The sequence below is a fragment of the Microchirus variegatus genome, assembly GCF_963457635.1.
Source record: "Microchirus variegatus genome assembly, chromosome: 20".
NCBI lineage: Eukaryota > Metazoa > Chordata > Actinopteri > Pleuronectiformes > Soleidae > Microchirus > Microchirus variegatus.
This window is the reverse complement of record NC_139821.1, coordinates 11,561,913-11,582,349: the sequence shown is the minus strand read 5'-3', so window position 1 is coordinate 11,582,349 and position 20,437 is coordinate 11,561,913. Positions and strand designations below refer to the sequence as shown.

Below are 20,437 nucleotides of genomic sequence, written 5' to 3'. Positions count from 1 at the left end.
TAGAGGATTGAGTTTGCAGAATATAAAATCCTTTTTTTTTTGTTACGGTTCCTTATGATTTATTAGTGGTTACACTCTTTGACAATGCCCTGCATAGTAATAACAGCGATTGTATAGTAATAGTCTGTCATTCATTAAACTCAAGGACGCATTTAAACCTACTTAATATCACATTTGTCACTCCACCATCTGTTTTTCGTGTAAGACTTACGATCAGGCTGTCACTTTACACGGGGCGGATCTCTTTAAACTTGAAATGTGTGTTTGTTAAGGGTGGAGCGAGTGTGTGTGTGTGTAATCAAAATAGTGAGCACATGCATGTGTTTATGACACCAGCAGTCCTGTTTTAATAAATTCCACTGCAGATTGGAAGAAATACAACAACAAAAAACACACAGGGTATAAAATCGATTATTAGGCTCAGTTTTGCAACAGTTTATTTATCTTAAAAATAATAATGAAAATATATATTTACAAAAAAAATGCACAAAATGTTTTGCTTTGGGAAGGTATACATACACCTACAAAAAAGCTCAATATAAATAAGTTAGTATAATTTTTTTTCAGTGTTTTTCAAAACAAAACAAAACAAAACAAAAAGGCACACAGGTACACTTCAAAGTTTGACACCAAATAAGGCAGTGTAACTTTGTTTTTCCTGCCTTCACAAAAAAAAAAAGAGAAATTAACAATAGTGCAATTACATGTTCCACATGAATTCCACACCACAAACACAAATCTTTGATTCACATATTTGCATAATAAGTAGCCCAGTGATTTTAACATATTTCATCTTTGTTGACCTGGACTATATAATTTGTTATAAGGGGGGGATGGTTGTGTGTGTGTGTAAAATAATAATTTACCTAATTTAAAATTTTAAAAAAATAACAGCTAATTCCTAGGATTATTAGGAAATACTGTTCAAATTTGGTCATATTTTACCCCCCCAAAAAACTTTGGCAAAACCCCAGAAAAATAAACAAAAAAATAGGGGGGGGGGGGGCGGGGAAATATGGAGATATTTGCATGTAAACTTTATCTATCATGGCTGTTCCCAGTTGGATGGACCATCAACTTACAGTGTGACCATCTGGGCCTTCAGAAACAAAGATAGGCTGTGTAATAACACTGGGACAAATAAAGCCATAGAAGAAGTGAAGACATTTTGTTTCCACATAACCCTGACTTTTGAAATCTGCATTTGTAACTTTTACATCAATTACCTGAAAAAAATGATACAACAATGACCATTTTTTTTAAAAAAAGAAAAAAAAAAGATATTTTCTCTGCAGGAAATTGCACTGCAACTCCCCGAGTCAAATTCACACACTCACTCAAATACATTTAAAAAAAAAAAAAAAAAGTATGTGCTACATCTGAAACATAGGTAGTAGATACAAAAGAAGAAAGATGAGCAAAAATCCATTTGCACACTGCTACATTGTCTGCTGCTTCTGAGGCGATTGAATTAAAAACGAGTGCCAAAACTTGATAGTGTACATTATTCAGTGCTTGTGCAGCCTCTCCTTTCCTTATCCCCTTCTTCAGGAAAAGGCTGATTTTCATTTTTTTGTTGTTGTTGTTGGATTTTTTTTTTTTTCCTTATGTCTGTATAGATTTTCACTGTCTCAGTCTGTCAGATGATGAGAAACCAGCAAACAGGTCACAACCCCCCCTCCTTTATGCTCTGTGGGACATAAAGAGGAAACGGGTTAGTGAATGGTGCAATTGAAAAAGCAGTTGCTCATGCTTCATATCTCTCATGCATGCACACACACACACACACACACAGTGTGTGAGCAGTTGTGGAGGATTTAAAAAAAACAATATGCTGTAAGTCTGCAGGAATGTTGACGTGAGTGAGTGCTGCACGCAGGGAAGAAAATGTGTTTACAACTGTGTTGATGTCGATGATAAACATGTTAAAACTGTTATTTGCGCCAAAAATAATAGAAAAAAATCACTGTAATCTGTAACATCTTCATAATAACAAATAACAGAGTTCGAATTAACTTAATTATTTTAGGTATTTTCTTTCCAAGTAATTGATAACTTGTGGCATCCATAAAATAATCACTTTATTGTCATTGAGGGCTAAAAGAACAACAAACTGAAATCAGACACTCACTCAAACCACTGTATTACCGATCAAAAATAGTTGTAAATTCATTTTTAGTAATCAATGAATGGCTGCAGTCCTGGTCTGTGGTGCGATCAGAGTTAAAGCACCAGAGGAAAAGTGGGTGAATGTGTATTTCTAACCTGCTGCAGTGACTTCACTGCTCCTCAGAGTCAGCGCAGCTCTCCGGGCTGCTCGGTGTCTCCTGCGCGGCTGTTCCCGCCTGAGTCCCTGCACCGTCCGGCTGCTGCTGCTGCTCTTCTTCATCATCATCGTCGTCGTCGTCGTCGGTATGCGACCTTTTACTTTGACACTGGTCGGAGCAGGGACCTGAGGGGCCAGAAAAAAACAAAGAGAGACGGTGAGTGGAGTTGTCAGGGTGACGGTGTGTGCCAAGCTGCACGTCCACTAACCAAGCCAAACTAAACTAAACCAAACTGATGCATTTTTTTTAGAGTCGCAAGAGAAGAAAAAACATAAACTGTGCAAACTAGAAACTGTAACTTAAGCGTTCGATCCGTGCGCCACAATGGCGACTTGATTCCAGATACGGAAAAGAACGAGAAATCATTGTGTAGTTGTCATCCCTCTTGGGTGTTTTCACTCCAGGACACTTGTTTGTTAGCAAAGAAACGCTGATTATTGAACGCAGCGCAGCCTGAGCTGAGCCTGAACACAACTTGTTGCTTGGCGCCTCCGCACTGTGACACAGTGTTACTACAGAGAGACAGAGAGAGAGAGGACAGTCCATGACAGCTTTAATGAGTCGAGGTAAATCACCTAAAGTTCCCTGTTGTCTCTTCCTTGAACGGTCTCTGGCTGCTTGGTGATCCGTCTGCCTCTCGCTGTTCCCCGCAGCTTCCTCCTCCTCCTCCTCCTCCTGCTGCTGCTGTTCGCTGCCGCCGAGCGAGTCAGCGTCTCGCCGGGGCTGCTGGTTCCCGTGAGGCGCTCGGAGGTAGAACTCCGGTGGGTTACGGTCCTCCTGCCAGTCGTAATTGCGCGGCGACAGCGGTCGCTCGGTCAACGGATCGAAATTATACTTCTCCCTAAAAGCCTGCACTTCGTCCTGCACTACAGCCGCCAGATTCCTCTGTATCTCCCCTGGGTCCGGTTTCCCGTAAAGGTTTCTGCGCACCGAGGGTCTGGGGTTGTCCTGCTGCCGCGCATCCACCCTCTCCAATGTCGGGCTCGCATTAGAAAGGCGAACATCTGACATTTTGATGCACATAAGAAACAAAAAGCGACCCAAAGCCTCTCAAACTGCTATTTCCAAGTAGTACTCCTTTAAAATGTGAAGTTACGGGAATGATGCGTGCATACTCCGCGCGTATCATCCAAAAGTCGTGCGCGTAAACAAAACCAAAAAAATGGAATAAAGCTTCTCCGGCGGCGTTTAAAGGTGCCACTCCTGTCAAGTCCGTAGTAAGACTGATGAAAACAACAAGTCAAGTCATTACAGCCAACATGGCGTTAGAGGGAGCTACGAGTGTTGAAGAAAAGTTGACATCAAGGACTAGTTAAACAGAGAGGGCGATTCATTGGTCTGCTGTGCAGGGACCGCCCACTGCGCTCTCTTAAAGTCGAACAGGAGCAACAACACAGAGCAGGAGTGGAATAGCAGGAACACAGTCCATTTAACCAGACTGCTTAGTTAATAATATCAAAGACAACTCATTATAATAGGGTAATATTCACGTTCTACATTGCCATTAACACCTGGTTTACAAGGCAGGCGCTGAAGAATTAAAGCTGCAGTGTGTAACCTTTGGTAATTTTATTATTCTGCCTCTGTTCAGTCTTGGTAAACAGAAATGATGCAACATTACTGCTGTATTATGCTGCTGTCGGATAATATTATCAGAGCTTCAAAATGGACCAAGTCTTCAGGTTTGAAAAGTTACAACCAGGAAGTAGGAAAGAAGTTGCAGTTAGCCACCAGGGGGCGACTCTCTCTGTCAGTTTAAATCAGAGTTGAGGGGAAAAATTAGCTTTATTACATCAGTACACTTTTTCCTGAGGATTGATCATGATGTCAATGTAGTAAATTATTAACAATCTACAGTAAATTACAGGATTAAGCGCTTGACTGAAAGCTTGTACTGCATCCTCAAAGACCGCGGAGGAAAAGTTGGTGCATGTGCAGAAGGCCAAGTCCGACTCCAGTCCAACTAAGCGTATAAACGCAGGAGCAATCCGACTATGAATTGCTTTATCCGGGTATGTTAGTAAACACATTAGTCCGACTAAAATCGAGCTAGCCTTTATTGGACTAACATGTTTATATGACATGTAGGAAACCAAATTATTATCTTGGTCCGACTAAAATCTGACTTTTAACATTGCATTATTCAGGTATGTTAGTAAACACATTAGTCAGACTAAAATCGAGCTAGTCTTGGTCAGACTAACGTGTTTATTTGACATTTAGAAAACCAAATTATTATCTTAACATCGCATTATCCAGGTATGTTAGAAAACAGATTAGTCCGACTAAAATCGAGCTGGTCTTAGTCGGACTAACGTGTTTATTTGACATTTAGAAAACCAAATTATTAACTTACTCTGCCTAAAATCTGACTTTTTAACATGCATGTAAACGCACTGTTGTGTGGAACAGCCAGGCTAAATCAACATTGTGTGAACTTGAACAATGTAGTTTTGTATTCAAGTTTTAAAAGTCACTGATTTCATTTGATCTCAACGGACATTTGCATATCTATGTTAATTTGTGTAAAAAACAAAGTCACCTCGTTGTCGCGAGAGTAAATCATGATAAGAAAGTAACACTGTTAAAAGGTTTATCTGGCTTTAGGGGAGGTCGCCTCTCACACCGGGCTGGTAATACTATCACGTGAATCAATTATCAAATGACCGTGTGAGCGCTGACACATTTCACCACTTCATGTGATTTGGTGTCACATAAACAGCTTAGGCTCACCACTTGATTCGATCACTGTAAATGTTTTCAGTTACAGCTTTGAGATAATTGGAGGACAATGAACTCCCTGTTGCGGCGTAATAAGCACCCCCGCCATGAGAACCGCGCCACTGTACGTTCAACGTTCAGATTTACCGCTGACCAGTCCTCAGTGTTCATGCCTAAACCCAACCTGGGGGAGCGGAAGGGGGGACTTTGGGTGAATTCCAATTCCTTGCTTCACCCTCAATCTTAACCCTCAATCTCAAAAATGTGCGCTCCTTCTAGTGCAAGTGCTGTCCTGATTCTCAGAAAAATTAAGTTGAGGGGCAAGTTTAAGGGCTGTATCGCCCTCAATATTGAGATTTTCCCGAGACCATCCTTGGGAGCAAGGGCTACCCAGAATGCATTGCGTGTTTTGACATAACAAAGATGGCGCCGAAAGCAGCGAAAACGAGTATGCAACAAATAAGTATTTTCTTTGTTAATAGAGATATAAAAATTATGAAAACCATTGTATTATCTTACTTTAGGCCCATTTTATAGAATACTTACGTCATTGTTGAGTAACATTTATTTTACAATCTTTTGTCAATAGCCAGCCGGTGCGGACAAGCAACAAGTACAAGTACAGATGCCATAAATGTGTTCTTCTTCTTCTTCTTTTTTGGAGTTGACAGACTCAACACTTGGTTTTGAGGGCCAGTTAAGATTAAGCTTGAGGGTTAAGATAGGAATTGGAATTGGCCCTTTGTCTAACATAACAGCCTAGTTTCTAACATGGAGTAGATTCTGTTCCAATTTTGGCACCAACGTTTGAACAATCTGGAGCATTTCAAACAAAAATGACTGCATAACATAGTAGAAAATTCTGATTCAGCTTTCCCCAACAACTGATAGTTTTCTTTTTGAAAATATACTCGATGGTGTAGCGATACAAATTAGCCTTTTAACATGCCTACATGTACACGAACAGCTCGTTTTTTTTTATATTAGTTGTTTACCATCCAGAACAGAGAGTGACATTTTGATTGGCCAACTAGACTTTACAGTTATGGTTTTAGCTACACCTGCTGACTTGGCATACTTTCAACATTTAACACTGGGGTGTTTGTCATTTCATGTGAACAAATTTTTTTTCCTGAGCTTAGCATGTGTGGACGGGATTATTTGTAAAAAACCAGGAGGAAAACCTTAGTTTTCAAAAACACACACCTACTGTACGCGTGGATGAGGACAGTTCAGTCACTCCATCCCCAGAAATTCTTGTCAAAGTCTGTTCTATACTCTCTATGAGATATGCTGCTCACATACAGACAAACAGAAAACAGAAAATGCTCAAATGTGAGGCAAAAATGATCATGTTTCCTGAAATCATATTGTCATTCAATTGAGAAGATGCCTTCAACATCCTCTTGTCATTAGTTGGATCTATTGACGACACGCCCTTTATTAGAATATTTCCAATCCAAACTGTTGGAAACGTAGGCTTTTTCACTGGAGAGCACCGAGATCCCAAGTATCCTGAACAGCAGAATCAGTGAAAAAAGCGTGTGGGAAACAGTACAGTGACGTTTTCTGCAGGAAACACCAATTGCCACAAATCTGACACAAAGCAGCCTCTGACATCAGCTGTTGAGCAGAAAGCCTTTTGAAATCGTTGGCTCTGTGCCTATCACTTTCAGACTTTGCCACTGGTGCCACAGAAGTGGTTTGTGTTGTAATTGCTTGCGTGCACTTGAATTAGTAAGGGAACAAAAAGTGGTGCAGCTTAAAAAAAAAACACTTGTAGTATTTCCCTGTGAGGGGTTTCAAGGTTGCAAATTTGTGATGAGGTGAATGATGAGTTTATCGAATTTATTTTTCATGCATCCTGCAGAATTCCTGCAGTAATTGAGTGAAAACATCCACAGCCGTAAGCACTAAAACTATACAGTGTGTGTCACTCTGCATTCCTCTGTCGCTTATGCCCATAAAACTCACTGAGCCTGCCTTTAAGACCATGCCGTTTCAGTTAGCCCTTGAGAAAAAAAAAAGACCCGAACATCTTGTGATAAATACAGTGAGGACATCTGTTATATTGATGTTATCGGACAGGATCACTCTTAATCCATAATGCGTTTACGCTGCTACACACTGGGTTGTGTTGCACACAGTAATCCATGAAGTGAAAACCAAATTTGGTCAAGCTGATTAGATGGTGCATGGGTGAAATAAGGCAAGGGAACATTTTGTTAAGGTCACACATGCAGAATCAATGCGTAAGGGTAATGCTTGTGGGTTTTTTTCCTCTTCCCAGTCAGAAATATTAGGGCTCACTTTTCAAGTTGCGTTTGAAAGGGGAGTTTGAAAACGCATCACAGTAATTGTAAAATCCTGATCTTTGTTTAATTACAAGTTCTTGAATATGAAATAATGTCTAAAACACAGTTATTATATTTTGATGCATGTCAGTGCAGTGTTATTTTGAGCATGAGGTTGGATGGTGTGGAAGTTTAATATGACTAATTTGAAGGCACTGTCCCGTATTTGCTAAATGTAGCCACGCGAGTTTTGCAACTACAGTAAAAAATGAACATCGATAATTATTATTTATGGTTCATAATTTAAAAAGTCACAGAACAGAACAGTCGCTTTGTGTTGTTGTTTGTTTTTTTATGGTTTCAAGAGACTCCACGGGAGTCAACAGTTCACTTTGCCCACGAACAAAGAAATCAAAGGGAGAGCAGTAACGCAGCTTTACAAAGGATATGTCGCTGTCAACACATACATGTGTCTATTGTTAGAGAGGATGTGTCATAAATGTTATTACCGCTTCCATATGTGGCTGAAAAGCAATAAAACTGTGTTCTGTCATTAAAAAAAGGCACATTAAAAATTGTGAAACAGGCATTTTTCACGAAGCCCAATAAACAAATTGCGGGAGATTTAACAATTATTTCTTTTCCACTGACAAGTAGCTGAATTTGGGATAATACTGTCGCTTTCAAATTGCTCCTCTGAGCTTTATATCCATAATATTGTTCATGGTGTTTACAGAGAGCCAAAACATGAACATGTTATTTATTAACTGTAATTGAAATCTGTGAGACCTGATCTGATAGGTTGCTTTATTTAGAAAATATGTGCTTAAACCTGGTTGGTTAATACAGCACTTTAAAAACCGGTAAAAGGTATGTATTATTGTTTTTCTGTTGTATGCTAAATTTTGGCCACAGTAATAAAAAACGCATGGTTTTTTTTGTATGGTGTGGTGTTTTTAGTCCTAGACACCTGAGCAGGTTGTTGGTCATCTTGCCCAAGCTCATGAGATGGCAGCCTTGGACTTCTCCTTCTTGGCCACCTCAGTCTGAATCTGATGAGGGAACTGGTCCAAGTGCTTGTTCACACACTGCATGCAGAACCTCTTTGTGTAGAAAAGACTGCAGTCCTGTCACAGAAGAGAGAGAGAGAAAACGAGAAAAAGTTCAGTATCAACGCAGCCACAAGCAGCAGATGTGACTGCTCACATTTATACCAACATAGAATCATTATTTTCCGACCATCGTCCCGGATTAATCGATTTCATGGTCTGTACAGTTTGTCAGCTGAGATGTGCAGGGTCAGTTCATGTCAAGGGAAAAACTACAGTAGAACCACAGCTTCCATATTCAAAGACAGATTTGATGTGCATTTTATACTATACCTGATGTCCATGTTGGCGTTTATTCAAATATGTTCTATTGCCATTTCCTTCATGAATATCCTGCTACAGCTAACATGTCCTCAAGGTAATAATATAGTATACTGTATCATACCAGAGCTTCATATTCAAAGACATATTTGATGTGCATTTTATACTATTGCTGATGTTTATGTTGATTCAAATATGTTCTATTATCATTTCCTCAATTAATATCCTGCTACAGCTAACATGTACGTGTATAACTGATGTGTGACTGTGTTAAATACTTTTATCACATCTTAAAGTGTGCATGCACACATATACAGTTGTAATCAGTATATATTTCAGTTTGAGGTAGATAATTGACAAATACAGGAAATGACTAGAATATGCAGAAAGAAATGGAAAAATTTACTTTTATTATTAAAAGGGCTGAATCACAATTTTACCAAAATCGCAATATGACCTACTGCAATTGTCAAATCACAGGAAGCATAATATTTCTGAGAGCCAAAATGTTTCTCAAGTATTTGCGCAAATATCACACAGTAATCATTTAAACATGACATTCAATTTTTTGTCTCTGAATCAAAAAACAGACCGAAGTCATTGGTTTTCATTAATCTTACCGATCCTACACAGACTCTCATGCTGCACAGGCTGCACGTTGATCCCAGGACCAGAAACCTCTCTTTGTCTGGACTGAAGGGATCCTTTGTCACGTAACACTCCTCCAGCAAACTGACGGAGACAGGACAGGCACATATAATAACTCAAATAAGATTCATGTGATTCATTAATCTATTAAGCAGAAAATGTTTTTTAAGAAAGAAGAGAGAGAAATAGCCACAGTGGAGTCTACAAGTCGCTTGGGGGCTCTGACGTTAGCGGTTAGCAACATTGCAGTAGCCTGGCTAACTCCGGAGACTAAAAAAAGGAGTAATAATGCTTAATATTCACTTACACAATGGCTCTAGTGTTTGGTGGTTTCTGTCCATAGTGAGAATACGGGCTTGTTAAACCACACAACTGACAAGTGAATGTTTTTTGACGGGTTTGCTCCATCGTTTCGATGAGAGGAGCGGAAAAATAGTTACTTCCTGGTTTTCATATCGAGTCTGTCCATGTTGAGTTAATGACGCTTTACCGCCACCTACCGGCGTGGCGGCGTAGAGCGGTATCAACTATTTAGCTACAAGTGCTACAAACATACATAACTGGAGATTACTTTTATTTGATTGACAGTCAACTGACTGTCAATGAATAAACTCATCTCGTCTATTTATTAGTTATGACCCCTGATTGTATGTTTTTGCAACTCAAAATGACTATTGTTTTTATTGAATTCAAATAACCTCATTGCAATTTCTATATTAATCATTGACCAAAAGGTCACTGCTTCCCAATAGAAATGTCCTTTAAAAAACAAAAATCTTGAATCTTAAGTAGACAGTTTGATAATAAAGAATATACAATAATACTTAAAAAAAAAAATTATATTACAAAAGTTTAGCACTTTGAAAAAGAAAACATACACAAAGACAAAGCCACAATATTCAGAGAATAAATGTATAAAATACGTAACGCACAGGTTTACAAGGGATAGTAAGAGGGAAATTAAAACGTGATTTATGGTATAAAAAGACAAAATAACACAGGTTTAAGGAAGTGGTTTAAATGAATTCATCAACTCAGTCAGTCATCCAAAGTCAAAGGGACTTCAACTGTTTTTCATCTGTATGTGGATAAACATATAACATTAGTTATACATATATGTACTGTAAAAATCACAGGTGTAATTAATAACCTGAATGGTTCACTGGCAACATTATTAGTTCAAAATAATTCAAAAATGTCTGCTTTGGAAAATGCCTTTTCATTGGTCAATTTGTTTTTAAATAATCAGATTAACATGTGCGTCATTAGGCAGGTAAATACATAACAAACAAAACTGTCAAATGTCATAATTTATTCTGCATAATCACATCGAAACAGGATATGTAAAAACTGTTTTATTATGACAAGAAAAACAATGTTAGTACATTGGAGGTGATGTCAAAATACAGGAAACAGTCAGTCAGTATTTCTGACTTATTTTCAAATGTCCCTTTCACCAAATTCTTATTTACAAAATAATACATAAACCAGTTTAACAGATTATTGCATTTGGCCAACACTTCTTATTTTCATGATGGGAAAAAAGTGTCTCAATGGCACGATATGTACGTGATAACAGTAATCAGAGAAATAGGTTCTTATTTGTAATGTCACCACATTGTGCTTGGTTCAGCAGCAGGAGATATTTAAATAAATACATAACCTACAAAATTACAAATGACGATTGGTTTAAATATTATGCGACACATTCCCTGGTCAAAAAAATTAAATACGTCCAATATACAGCTAAACCATGTTTTTTTTAACACTTTATTTGTTAAGTGCTGGATATAATGAGTTGTGGTTAAATTAAAATCAAGTAAATAACAGATAAACTGGAGAGGCAAATTTGTCTCATATCATTGATTCATCTCAAGGCAACAGATCACATGAAAATAACATTACAATGACATGAACCACATTCAAATGCTAAAAAAAAACATCCAAAAATGTTAAGAATATAACTTGTAGTTATTTCAAAGGCACAGTTAGTATTTAAAATCAGTGCACGTACTGTATGACTGGCAGTTTGTCTTCACCGTGTGTACATATTTGCATAGCATACACGTTTGTTTAGCTTTTGTTGACTCTTGTGTCTGAAAGGTAAAAGGCATCCAGGATCTAATCCAAATGCAAAATGGCTCCCAACTCTGTTCTCCACTATGTCCTCTTTCATGGCGACACTCAGGTCCAGCACAAGAGCCGTCGCTCCTCCTGAAAGGAACGTCACATTGATTTTGTTCCAGATGTAGTCACATGGTCACAGCAGACTCTGCACAGTGAGTTGCTTACAGTACATCTTGATATGCACACGTTCATGTTATGCACTGTGTCTCTCTATACTGCATAGAATCAAACAATTTGGAAACGTTTGAAAATGTTTTTGTTCGCGTTCGCTCCTCAATACATGTCCCTGTATATCTCCTGCAGGAGAGGGTGCAGCGACGTGTCCTCCAACGTTTTGATTTCCTGCACCAACTGAGCGTGCTCGGTCACCAGCGCACGGAGGTCGGCCAGTTTCTGCAGCAGTCTCGGGAAGAGGAAGGTGTTGTCGGGGTGGTTGGCCAGCAGGTGGAGCTGTAGCGCATGAACAATGCTTTCCTGCAGCTGCTCCACTAGAGGTACATCCACCAGGCCTGGACGATCTAAAAGTAACAAAGATGATGATGAAGAAGGAGCTTTTTGACACAGTACAATATCAAAAACTTTATAGTCTTCTGAGGTAGATTTCTAGAGCTTCAATCTGCTCCAGGGGGCTTTGTGCACTCTGCTGCCCAGGCCAGGAGCTCCCCTGGACAGACAAAAGTCTGCCATGGCCCCCTTGCCTTCCCGGAGCTCCACACTGCTCCAGGGGGTCAGTGCACTCTACTGTAAAATACATAAAGCCCACAAATGAATTTAATAAATACATAACTAGAAAAAGTATCTGAGCTTCTCTCCTCTTGGTGGTACTTGGAGGAAAATCAGAAGTTCTGATGTGTATACCAGGGTAGAAAATGAAAAAGATAATAAACACATTACAATAAATTCAATAATAACAATTAGAGTCACTTTATTTCTCGCTCCATCTTAATCAAATTTGGCTACACAGGATGATGAGAGAGCAAATGGTCTTATTGGGAATAAATCTGCCTCCTTTTAAAGTCCATGTTCTTTCACGTAATTGCTGTCAGTTACCTCCGCAGCAGATGATTGTGGCCACGAAAAGGGCCAGGTCAATGTCGTCCAGCTCCAGAGAGTTGAACCGCGTGGCAAACTGGAACTTGGGCTCCATCATGTCGCTCAACGGACGCCGGAGGCTTTTGAGGAATTCGCGCGTGATGAAGCCTCCGCCTCGGGCCACCAGGAGGCCGTCTTTGTTCATGCAGGAGGCCAGGAGCGTGAAAAGTGCTTCATAAACACCGTACTTTAATAGAGTCACCTAAATAGGAGACATAAAATAAAGACACATAGATAGGGCCGGTTGTCAAACGTCAAAACCTTTGTGGTGTCAAACAAGCTTCCCCTGTACCTTATATAACAAATGTGTTCAGTACCTAAAGAGTTAAAGGAGACATATTATACCCTTTCTGCAAGTTAAATTAAAATGTCCTAATGAAAATATCTGTGTTTTTTTGGTCAAAATACCTTAAGGATGAAGCACCACAGCAGTTCAATCACTCTGCCAAAACAGCCCTGTTCAGAACACTTGGTTTTGAGTGCCTGTCTCTTTAAATGCAAATGAGACACAGGAAACTACGTCAGCGTCACTGAGGCTCCAGCAGCTAACAGCAGTTAGCATTTGGAAAAGCCATTATTTGCTGACTCTAGCCAGCACATTGCCGTCATAATATGTATCCACTGGACACGTTAATCCTCTGGAAGTTTGTGTAGAACTCTGTGCTGCACTGTGCAGGACTTTGAGTACTACCACTCATCCGGACACTATTGCCCTCGCATGCACTCTTACGTTTTTATTAGGGACAAAGCGGAGCTCCGCGAGACAACAATTCCAGCGTGACGTAGCAATGAGTGCGGAAGTCAACATCGCATGTTTTATCTCCTGTACTTGGACTGAGGAGGACCACAAAAACATGACTGAGTCATCTTTTCACACTTTGCTGACTGATAGGACCGCCAGAGTCCCAAATATAAGTATCAAAATGTTTAAGAAGTTGATTTTGCATAATATGTCCCCTTTCGTCTCATTAGCATCATCGAGACAATAAGCATATCTCGAGATCCAACAGTGCTCTTCAGGGCTGTCACTTTGAGCCAAACTGCTGTGAGCGCAGTTTGGCCTTAGATCTTGTTCTCAACCTTAAGTTTGTGCAAACCAAAACATCCTTTTTGAGTGAACAATCACGACATCACAGTGCCTCTAAGATTGGCTCTCTTAACACCAAGCAGAAAAAGCAATCCCCAAAGAGAAGACGGGGCTGAACATGAGCGTCTGCGTTGTGTTTTAAAAAGTCTGTTTAATGTATGAAAGTAGGTCAGGAAGATCTACAGTGATTATGTGATCTAGTGACAAATTTGATTAAGCAGTTGAGAAAAGTGCTCTGTGTTTGATGGTGAAAACTAAAGACATTTTGCGCGATCCAATTTTTGTTGTCAGACAGATTTCATTAAATCCAAAAAAAAGGATAGTTTTGGAATCAGTATCAAAGTCGAGTCTAAAGTCCAATTTTAATCAATACCCAGCCCTAGACACACATGCTGTACTTCATCACATGGACTGACAAAAACCCCACCTGATCATTCAGATCCAGGCTCTGGAAACCTGGCACCGCCTTCGCAAACTCTGTCAGCTCCGTGACCGTCTCCACCGAGGTGCTCTGGCAGCAGTGGAAGAGCCGAGCTTCGGCCTCCCTCTGCTGGAGCTCCCCACATCCCACACCTGGAAACACATCTCCAGGCTGAGGGCCGCTCTCAGCGTCTGAAAGGTCATCGTTGATCATATGAACCGCTAATGTCCTCTCCGCCAGCTGGAATGTCTCCATGTCGTGTATGATGAGAGGCTGTTTGGGAAAGACAGATGAGAGGATGAGTGGTTGCTCATGATGCAGACTAAACCTTGTATTTATTTCTTCTTCATTTACCGGTTTGTTGGTCTTTCCAGTGAGTACGAGTCGTGCTTTCGCTTTGTTCATGCTGAAGTTCTTCATGTACGCACTGTGGATCTGCCTGACCAGAACCTTGTGGTCGGCCAGCATGGGGCTCTCTTGCTCTTTCTCCACCATCTTGCTTTCTGCCTTGAGCTTCAGCTTCTCTGCCTGTGGCATACGACCAAACCGAATGGCTGGTGGACAGAGACATTCATCATTAGCAACAAGCTAGAAGAGACTTCTTATTGCACACCACATAAAGAGACATCAGACATTTCCTCCCGCTGCAGAAAACTCGCAGACAAGCACAGACGTTCACCCGCAACAGATGTGCTCTGCTGTGTTGTCGTTCCTCTCTGAGGACAACATGTCGTCTCCCTCTCAGGTTTCTGACACCGTTCCGTCTGCAGAGGGAGGCCATAGTAACAAACCCAATGACCCCTTGGCTCTCGGCACAGATGACGGCCCAGATGTGGAGCTGTATGGGCCTGTGTTTTCTCAATGTCAAGCTGGGTCCTGCAGGACATTGTTCTATAAAAACCCCGTCAAATTAAAGCACACTGACCTGGAGCCAAATCACAGAAGGACATGTCCTGCTGTTGTTGTTACTAGCAAATGCTGCTTTCTTGGATGAGGACGTTTTGTGAAACCACCTTCAGATGTTCTTACACCGTTTTAGAACAAATACTCTCCAAAAAGTCCGGTTTCTAACATTTGGGAGGATTTACTGACATGAATACAGTAACCACAAGGTTGTCTGTAAAAATGTGTAATCACTTTAAAGGGGACATATTATACCATATTTCTCCAAGTTAACCTAGTTCCATGGTGTCCTAATGAACATGTCTGTGACATGCTTTGGTCAAAATACCATAAGGATGAAGCACCACAGCAGTTCAATCACCCTGCCAAAACAGCCCTGTTCAGAACACTCTGTTTAGTAGTATCTCTTTAGGTCCACCTTAAAAAAAGTAAAACGAAACTTAAGGGACAGGAAAATCAGCCACAGAGGCTACTGGGAGCTAACAGCAGTTAGCATTTGGAAAAGTGATAATTTGCAGGCTCTAGCAGGCACATTGCCGTCATATATAACATGGATCCACTGGACAGATAAATCCTCTGAGGCTGGAAGTTTGTGTAGGACTCTGTGCTGCACTGTGGAGCCAAGAATAGAACTTTTCGCAGACTTTGCAGACTTCCGGTTTTTTCGGATACAGACAAAGGGGAGCTCCCCGAGACAACAATTCCAGGAATTAAACTAGCCTTAAAGAAAAACCTTTATGAACTTTAGGCAGGGGCCTTGCTTTAAGGAGGACACCATCTTGCACTCAGGGGACAAACCAGCTAAATGTGCATTTAACAGTGAAAACTTACTCCACAAATGAATGCCTCCACCCACATAAACCAACAAAGAAGAGAGTGACAGAGTTTGAAGAGTGTTTCCATTATTTCTGGTATATAAAGGCTGTTGTCGCTTCCAAAAACACTTGGGAAAGGGAGGGATAAGTGGAGGAGTCCTTTGTTGCAATCTGTAGTGTCAACATTAGATATCAGTAATTCTTACACACAGGCTGTTTTTAAACACATTATATTATATTCATGACAAAAGATCAGTCATTAAAAGTTCAGCATCAGTTCATTTTGGCAGTTTCAGGGCTTACCATTGTGAGACATGCCCACAGCGAGGCACTTGTGGAATCTGCAGTACTGGCACTTGTTGCGGTTCTTCTTCTGGATTTTGCAGCTGCGTTCACACTTGTCATATTCCAGCTTCAGCCTGATGGTCCTTCTGAAGAAACCCTAGTGAAGAAAGGAGATGTACTTTTACCCCACGATGTTGCATTAAAGCATGGACCATGAGAAAATCAGGTTTGAGGTTTTGCCCGGACACATCCTCAGATCATTTTACAAATCAACATTTCATGAAGGGTCACACTGTGGAGCAGTGGCTAGCAAAGTTGCGTTACAGCAAGAAGGTCACCGGGTTCGGATCAGGCTCGACCGAGAGCCTTTCTGTGAGGAGTTTGCATGTTCTGTGGCTGTCAGCTGGTATTCAATCCAGCCTCCCTCATGTGGAGGATAAAGTGGTAGAAAATGAATGAATTAACATTACATAAAGACTCTAGAAGGTGCTTTAAGAGTATTTGCCTCCACTAACATCTGCTTTTTTTTGAACATTCTTCCAGCATTCCAACATTCCTCTTTTGAAAGAGTCATTTGTGGCTCTTTTTTAAGCCTTTAGAAGGTGAAATTTCTGCTCTATCAGGTTAACCGTACTGCGAGATGAGGGTGTAATCACGATGACATGAAGGTCCACACCTACAGGTTCAGCGGCGTGTGATAAAACAACACAACTGCACTGGAGAAAACAACAGATGCGAGTGTTTACAGAAAACATGTCCGCGCATGTCCTCGTGTGAAGGTGTGCAGACACATCCAGAGGCCATGTCGTGAGTGAGTAAGAGACCGAAGACGCAAGCAGAGAAAAGTGTTGTGCAACGTTTAACGGCAAATGTCTTTTACTGAAACTGGAAGAAAGGTTTTGAACGCGTCCTTTATATTCAAGTAATTTGAATCAATGCAGTTAAAAGATCACACATGTTGCAATTGATGTATCTTATGCAAATTAAAAGACGTCTGATATATGAATGTTCTCATTTCCTTAAAATAAACTGTGGAGTCATTTAAGGACCAGTGTGTAGAATTGAGAGGATCTACGGAATAGTATGAACAGAAATGATATATATGTATATATTTTTTATCACTTGAAACTTAAAAACTATTGTGTTCTTCTATCATTCTCTTCCATCTACCCATTGCTTCTCTCATTTTTCGATGGTGTCATGCGATTATAGATTATGTTTCTAATCTTAAGAGAAGAATCTACCTTTTTTTTTCCATTTCATGCATTGTTTCAGTGTTTCCTGCTGTTTTCACTGTCTATTTCACACCATCACCAGGACCTGGAACGTAAGCCCTCACACCCCATAATCACATTCCAGCACTTCTGAGCCCCCCCTCTCTTTAAAGCACGGTGTTGAAAAACGATACGCAGAGACTCATCACAAGTCACACGCCAGATTTTTCCATGATGGCGCAATATCCTCTCTGTCAGAGAATTCAGTGTCTGTCACATGTGCAGCGTCCAACAGTGAGTTGTCGTCATGTTCCTACTTTTAGAAAGGCATCGGTCTGGCACAGTGACAGGTTTTGTGCAAAGTCAGCCAAGATGAGAGTGAACAGAGACAGGAGTCTAAAGGAAGGTGATAACTGTGATAACAGCAATGAGGGTGGCAAGACCATTCACACCTACGGTCAATTAAGAATGTCCAATTAACCTGATCACCAATCTGCATGTTTTTGGACTGTGAGAAGAAAGCCAGAGCACCCGGAGAGAACCCACACTCCCACAGTGAGATGATGATGATGACAACTCCACACACAAAGGCCCAAAAGATAACAACCCTTAAAGGCACAGTGTGTATAAATGTATTGGTGTACATTGTATGTTTCCAAGTGTGTGTTAAACGATGTTTAGTTTGTCCATGGTGGCCTCCCTAGAGCTGACCCGCCTCCTGATATAAATATAAAGGGCTCATTCTGGTGAATTTACACAATCAGGTGATTGTACACCTATAAAACAATTAAAGGGGTCATAGTATACCCTATTTCTCCAAGTTAAACTAGTTCCCAGGTGTCCTAATGAACATGCCTGTGACATGCTTTGGTCAAAATACCATAAGAATGAAGCACCACAGCAGTTCAATCACTCTGCCAAAACAGCCCAGTTCAGAACGCTCTGTTTAGTAGTATTTCTTTAGGTCCACCTTAAAAAAAAGTAAAACAAAACTTAAGGGACAGGAAATGACATCAGCCACAGAGGCTACTGGGAGCTAACAGCAGTTAGCATTTGGAAAAGTGATCATTTGCAGGCTCTAGCAGGCACATTGCTGTCATATAACATGTATCCAATGGACAGATAAATCCTCTGAGGCTGGAAGTTTGTGTAGGACTCTGTGCTGCACCGTGGAGCCAAGAATAGAACTTTTAGCGAACTTCCGGTTTTCGCATACCGTTGCTCTCGCCAGCACTCTCGCGTGTTTTACGGACAAAGTGGTGCTCCATGAGACAACAATTCCAGGAATTTATTGTGAAGTCCCAATTAACACGATGTTGACTTTTTTCACACTTTGGCAACTGAGTCCCAAATATAAGAATTTAAATGATTAAAAAAGTTGATTTTGAATAATATGTCCCATTTAAGTGTAATCTTCCTCTAAATGAAAACAACTGAAACAAAATTTTACACACTGGACCTTTAAGAACACACGTGATAACTTGTTTCACTCAGATTCAAGTGAAATTAAATGTAGAAGGGAGTGAGAGATCCTCACAAGCTATTGTCTCTGACTGGGAAAATGATGAGGAAATACAAACAAGTATAGGGTAACTATCTTTCCCCAATTTGTTTTTATAAGCAAACTCGTACAATGTTTCCTAATACTATTTTTGAATAGATAAAAACACACATTTCCAAGAGCTGATTTTGATAAATGAACCACAACTTAACCCATAATTTAAAACAGATAAACACAAGTCCTAAGTAAAATACCTCCCTTGACCCATATGTGTGGATCCTGACCCAATCTGTGGGAACGTGTGAAAGAAATTTCATTGGAGTCATCGGTGTTGGTTAAATCGTGTCTTTACTTCATGCATGAAGGAGAGAATCTGTCACCAAAGCTGGTCTAAATGTTCTCTGAAGTTGCTTCAGAGAGCTCAAACATATATACAGTCACATCAAAGCAAGTTACAACAAGACAACCCACTTTCTTTATGACCCACACATGTCATCCTGTGCCCCTCATGCCGACCGCTGCTTTTACAATCCATTGTTTGTTCACAGCTTGACTTTTGGTTAATTGTTATCTTTAACAACATCAGAAAGCCTTACACTAAACCCCCCACGGGAATAGAAAAACTATCTATTTCCCACATTTCTCTCTTTTGACACCAAGTGTCAACTCAATTTATTTGGGAAATCACATAGTTTTATCAACTAACTCTTTACTATGACTATACTCTGCAAACATGTGAGTCTAGGTTAAATTTGGATTTTCAGAATATAACAAAGGAAGAAGAAAAAAAAAAAATAACAACAATAAAAAACAAAACAAAACATAAAAGAAAAGAAAATAAAAACAAAAAAAAACAATTCTATTCATACCATTTCTTCATCTGAATCACTTTCACTATATGGGTTCCCTGGGGCCCATTCTGACATGTCATGACACAAATTTGATTCGCAATCCTTACTTGGTTCACAAGATACTTTTACATACAATGGTGTTCTGTCACCTCCCAATACTCCCCCTATCCACCTGTATACAAAAGCTCGCATACAAGTGAGTGCACAAGTACAACAGCAAAGGGTTATACCAAACATAATTACCACAGGAATACACACATGAACAATCATTGCACCCCATGGACCAAATAGCTCAGTTAACCATTTGTTAAAACTAAAACCTGCTGATTCAGAAGGACCAAATGAGTCACGGATCTTCTCCAATGCTGTAATCACACTAGTAATATTATCTGAGTTATCAGGGATTACTGTAACACACGAGTCACCTGTTAAATTTAAAGTCAGACAAAGACCTCCAGTTTTTGCCAGAATATAATCAAGCGCCATTTCGTGTTTTAACAGAGTTAACCTATGGGATTTGTCATTTGCAGCTAAATATTGGAAACCTTTTATAGTTTCATTAGCAAAACCAGACATTGAATATGTAATATTATCAATATGATCAGCTAGAAACGTGACACCATACCAAGGCAGTAATCCGATGCCCCATTTTTCTCCCAATGAAATACGCCAATGATATGATGAAAGGGTGGAAAACTGTGCCATTTCTCTTTTATGAACGTGCATAGGGTTTGAATTTTGATTTAGAGTTATTGGGAGTATTGCTAAATTAGCAATAGTC

At 40.0% G+C, this 20,437-nt stretch overlaps 4 protein-coding genes and 1 long non-coding RNA gene across 5 annotated transcripts in view; 2 read left to right on the top strand and 3 right to left on the bottom strand.

Annotated features, from left to right (window-relative positions):
• Window positions 1–20,437, top strand: part of cdkn1d (cyclin-dependent kinase inhibitor 1D) — a 297,559-nt gene that overhangs the window by 121,957 nt on the left and 155,165 nt on the right. The window lies entirely within an intron of this gene.
• cdkn1ba (cyclin dependent kinase inhibitor 1Ba) lies at window positions 494–3,533 on the bottom strand. The gene is made up of 3 exons (XM_083907131.1): window positions 2,903–3,533; window positions 2,266–2,452; window positions 494–1,690 (listed from the first exon to the last, which is right to left on the bottom strand). The coding sequence occupies exons 1-2, from the start codon at window positions 3,348–3,350 to the stop codon at window positions 2,280–2,282; spliced, it is 621 nt and encodes a 206-aa protein (XP_083763257.1). The 5' UTR covers window positions 3,351–3,533; the 3' UTR covers window positions 494–1,690; window positions 2,266–2,279.
• On the top strand, window positions 2,417–12,526 carry LOC310941883. Its single transcript, XR_014593089.1, has 3 exons — window positions 2,417–2,483; window positions 11,549–11,639; window positions 11,791–12,526. It is a non-coding gene; the product is annotated as an uncharacterized lncRNA (long non-coding RNA).
• Window positions 8,344–9,768, bottom strand: cdpf1 (cysteine rich DPF motif domain containing 1; the record flags this gene model as incomplete). The annotated part of the gene is made up of 3 exons (XM_083906606.1): window positions 8,344–8,469; window positions 9,333–9,444; window positions 9,668–9,768. The coding sequence occupies 3 exons, from the start codon at window positions 9,766–9,768 to the stop codon at window positions 8,344–8,346; spliced, it is 339 nt and encodes a 112-aa protein (XP_083762732.1).
• Window positions 10,813–20,437, bottom strand: part of LOC310941881 (peroxisome proliferator-activated receptor alpha-like) — a 25,184-nt gene continuing 15,559 nt past the window's right edge. The window contains exons 4-8 of the mRNA XM_083907130.1: window positions 16,109–16,247; window positions 14,442–14,641; window positions 14,094–14,360; window positions 12,538–12,781; window positions 10,813–12,005 (exon numbers count right to left, since the gene is read on the bottom strand). Of these exons, the coding sequence (XP_083763256.1) occupies window positions 11,761–12,005; window positions 12,538–12,781; window positions 14,094–14,360; window positions 14,442–14,641; window positions 16,109–16,247 (1,095 nt within the window). The 3' untranslated portion in view covers window positions 10,813–11,760. The remainder of the gene's footprint in view (window positions 12,006–12,537; window positions 12,782–14,093; window positions 14,361–14,441; window positions 14,642–16,108; window positions 16,248–20,437) is intronic.